The sequence below is a fragment of the Cebus imitator genome, unplaced genomic scaffold (assembly GCF_001604975.1).
Source record: "Cebus imitator isolate Cc_AM_T3 unplaced genomic scaffold, Cebus_imitator-1.0 Scaffold929, whole genome shotgun sequence".
In the NCBI taxonomy this organism is placed as follows: Eukaryota; Metazoa; Chordata; class Mammalia; order Primates; family Cebidae; genus Cebus; species Cebus imitator.
Window position 1 is genome coordinate 155,655 of NW_016108244.1, and position 2,343 is coordinate 157,997.

A 2,343-nucleotide genomic window follows, 5' to 3' on the forward strand; every position below is an offset into this window, starting at 1 on the left:
TCTCCCCCCCACACCCCCACTTCCCACCCCCCACACACACACACCCTTTCCTGCCACTTCCCTTTCCCGCCACTTCCACTTCCCTCCAGCCTGGCAGGGCCACAGAAGGTGGGGGGGAGATGGGGGTTGCAGGGTTGTGTTGCACAGCAGGGTTAGGGTTGGACTTTTGAGGTGCCCTGTGGCACAGACAAGCTCAGGGACTCCGCTGGCTCCTGGAGATCAACTTTCCGGGTTTGAGCATCTCACAGTTGAGCTCCTTGCCTGGGTGTTTTCCTCCTAGGAGGGGCCTCAGGAAAACCGGGGCCGCCCAGCTGGCTCCACAACTGCCCCCAGCTCTGAGGGAGGCTTCAGAGGATTACGGACAGCCTCAGCAGGGATCCTGGCCAGTCCCCGGGCCCCTGACCCCCCGCGGCATTTCCATGGAGGACCCCACCACGTTTGTTGCACACTGGCTGCCCAGTGACCCCCGCCTCTTGGCCACTGTGACCAACGCATTCCTGGGCACACGCGTGTTTCACCACGCACTGCATGTGAGCGGTGTGTACAATGGTGCTGGTGGGGACACGCACCGGGCAGTGCTGCCCAGCCCCCTCAACGTCCGGCTGGAGGCCCCTGCAGGGATGGGGGAGCAGCTGACCGAGACCTTCACCTTGGACACCAACACAGGTATCGACACCTGGCCTGCCCCACCCCTGCCCCAGGCATCATTCCAGGTGGGGGAACCACAGCCGCAAATCCCCCCAGCACCTCCTGAGTGTACAGGGGAGGTCTCACTGAGACAGGAGGCCCCAGAGGCCCTCAAGGTCCCCCCGCCCTCGGCCTGGAGGCCACCTGGAGGGGCAGCAGCCCGAGGCCCCCGGGGGCAGCTGTAGCTTCTGAGAATGAGCAGCGGAGGGTCGGGATGGATCTGCTCCATCTTGGGGAGAGGTGGCCCGGGGATCCAGTCCTGGCCCAGGAGGCCGCAGCTTGGCAACCCCCCTCGAGTGGTCCTGTCTTCCCTCTGCCTCCTCAGGCTCCTTTCTTCACACCCTGGAGGGCCCCCACTTCCGGGCCTCCCAGTGCATCTACGCACACCGCACGCTGCCCCACGTCCTGGCTTTCCGTGTGTCCATCGCCCGCCTGGCTGCCGGGAGTGGGCCCATCACGCTGCTGCTGCCGTCTGCCTTCTCCCCGGAAAGCCCAGACCTGGACCTGCACCTGGGTCCTGACTTCCAGGGAGCCCGGTAAGGAGGGGGCTGGGTCTGCAGCCAGGGGGCCCAGGGAGGGAGCTCATCCGTGAGGCCCGGCCACTCTTGCAGGTACCTGTACGGCCACACGCTCACCCCGGAGCAGCCCGGGGGGCCGCAGCAGGAGGTGCACATGCTGTGGACACCCGCGCCCCCAGACCTGACCCTTGGGGAAGGCGAGGAGGAGGGGACCTGGGACTTCCTGACCGTGGTGGGCGGCAGCCAGGCCGAGGCTCAGGCCTGCCTCGAGGAGGCCCTGCAGCTGCAGGCGGGGGGAGCTCTGTACTCGGCCCACGCACTGGCCTGGGCCCAGCTCTGGGCAGAATGTGGCTTGGACGTGGCGGGACCCCTGCCCCTGCGCCAGGCCCTCCGGGGCTCCCTCTATTACCTGCTCAGTGCCCTGCCCCAGCCCAAGGCCCCAGGATACATCTGCCATGGTCTCAGTCCTGGGGGCCTCTCCAACGGGAGCCGTGAGGAATGCTACTGGGGCCACGTCTTCTGGGACCAGGTGAGCGTTGTACACCCAGCACCAGGCACACAGCAGTGACACACAGAGGTCCTCTGCCTCTGCCCTGCCCTCCCTGGGATCAGGGCTGTGGTTGGGAAGCACAGGGACTGTGGCAAAAGGGAAGAGGCCCAGAGAAGGTGGTGTCTCAGCAGGCGTGTGTGTAGGAGTTTGGTGGAGGAGTGACCTCAGTGAGGGGAGCAGAAGGTGCGGAGACCAGAGCTGAGAGGGCCTGAGGCCCCCACCAGGGCCAGGGGAGGGGCCCCACCAGGGCAAGGGGAGGGGGCCCCACCAGGTCCAGGGGAGGGGCCCCACCAGGGCTGGAAGGGCTGCAGGCCCAGCTCTCCAGGGTTTGCAGACAGTGGTGTGGCGCTCGGAGTTTACCTGAGGGCCAGCGGAGCCTCAGAGACTTTGGTCAGGAGGGGACCTGTGGTCAGAAGACCTGTGTGGCTACCGCGTGGAGCCTGGAGCTGGAGGCCAAGGAGGGTGATGGGGACACCAAGGGCCCAAGGGAGGGCATGGTGGCTGCTGGGCGTGGAGGTGTGGACAGTGAGTGGCTGCTGGGCGTGGAGGCGTGGACGGTGAGTGGCTGCTGGGCGTGGAGGCGTGGAC

At 66.7% G+C, this 2,343-nt stretch overlaps 1 protein-coding gene across 3 annotated transcripts in view; it reads left to right on the plus strand.

The window, feature by feature from the left end:
* Positions 1 to 2,343, plus strand: part of PGGHG (protein-glucosylgalactosylhydroxylysine glucosidase) — an 8,392-nt gene that overhangs the window by 1,025 nt on the left and 5,024 nt on the right. For all 3 annotated transcript variants that reach the window (XM_037735714.1, XM_017520998.2, XM_017520999.2), the window contains exons 2-4: positions 281 to 666; positions 1,013 to 1,223; positions 1,299 to 1,734. In XM_037735714.1, the coding sequence (XP_037591642.1) occupies positions 420 to 666; positions 1,013 to 1,223; positions 1,299 to 1,734 (894 nt within the window). In that variant the 5' untranslated portion in view covers positions 281 to 419. The remainder of the gene's footprint in view (positions 1 to 280; positions 667 to 1,012; positions 1,224 to 1,298; positions 1,735 to 2,343) is intronic.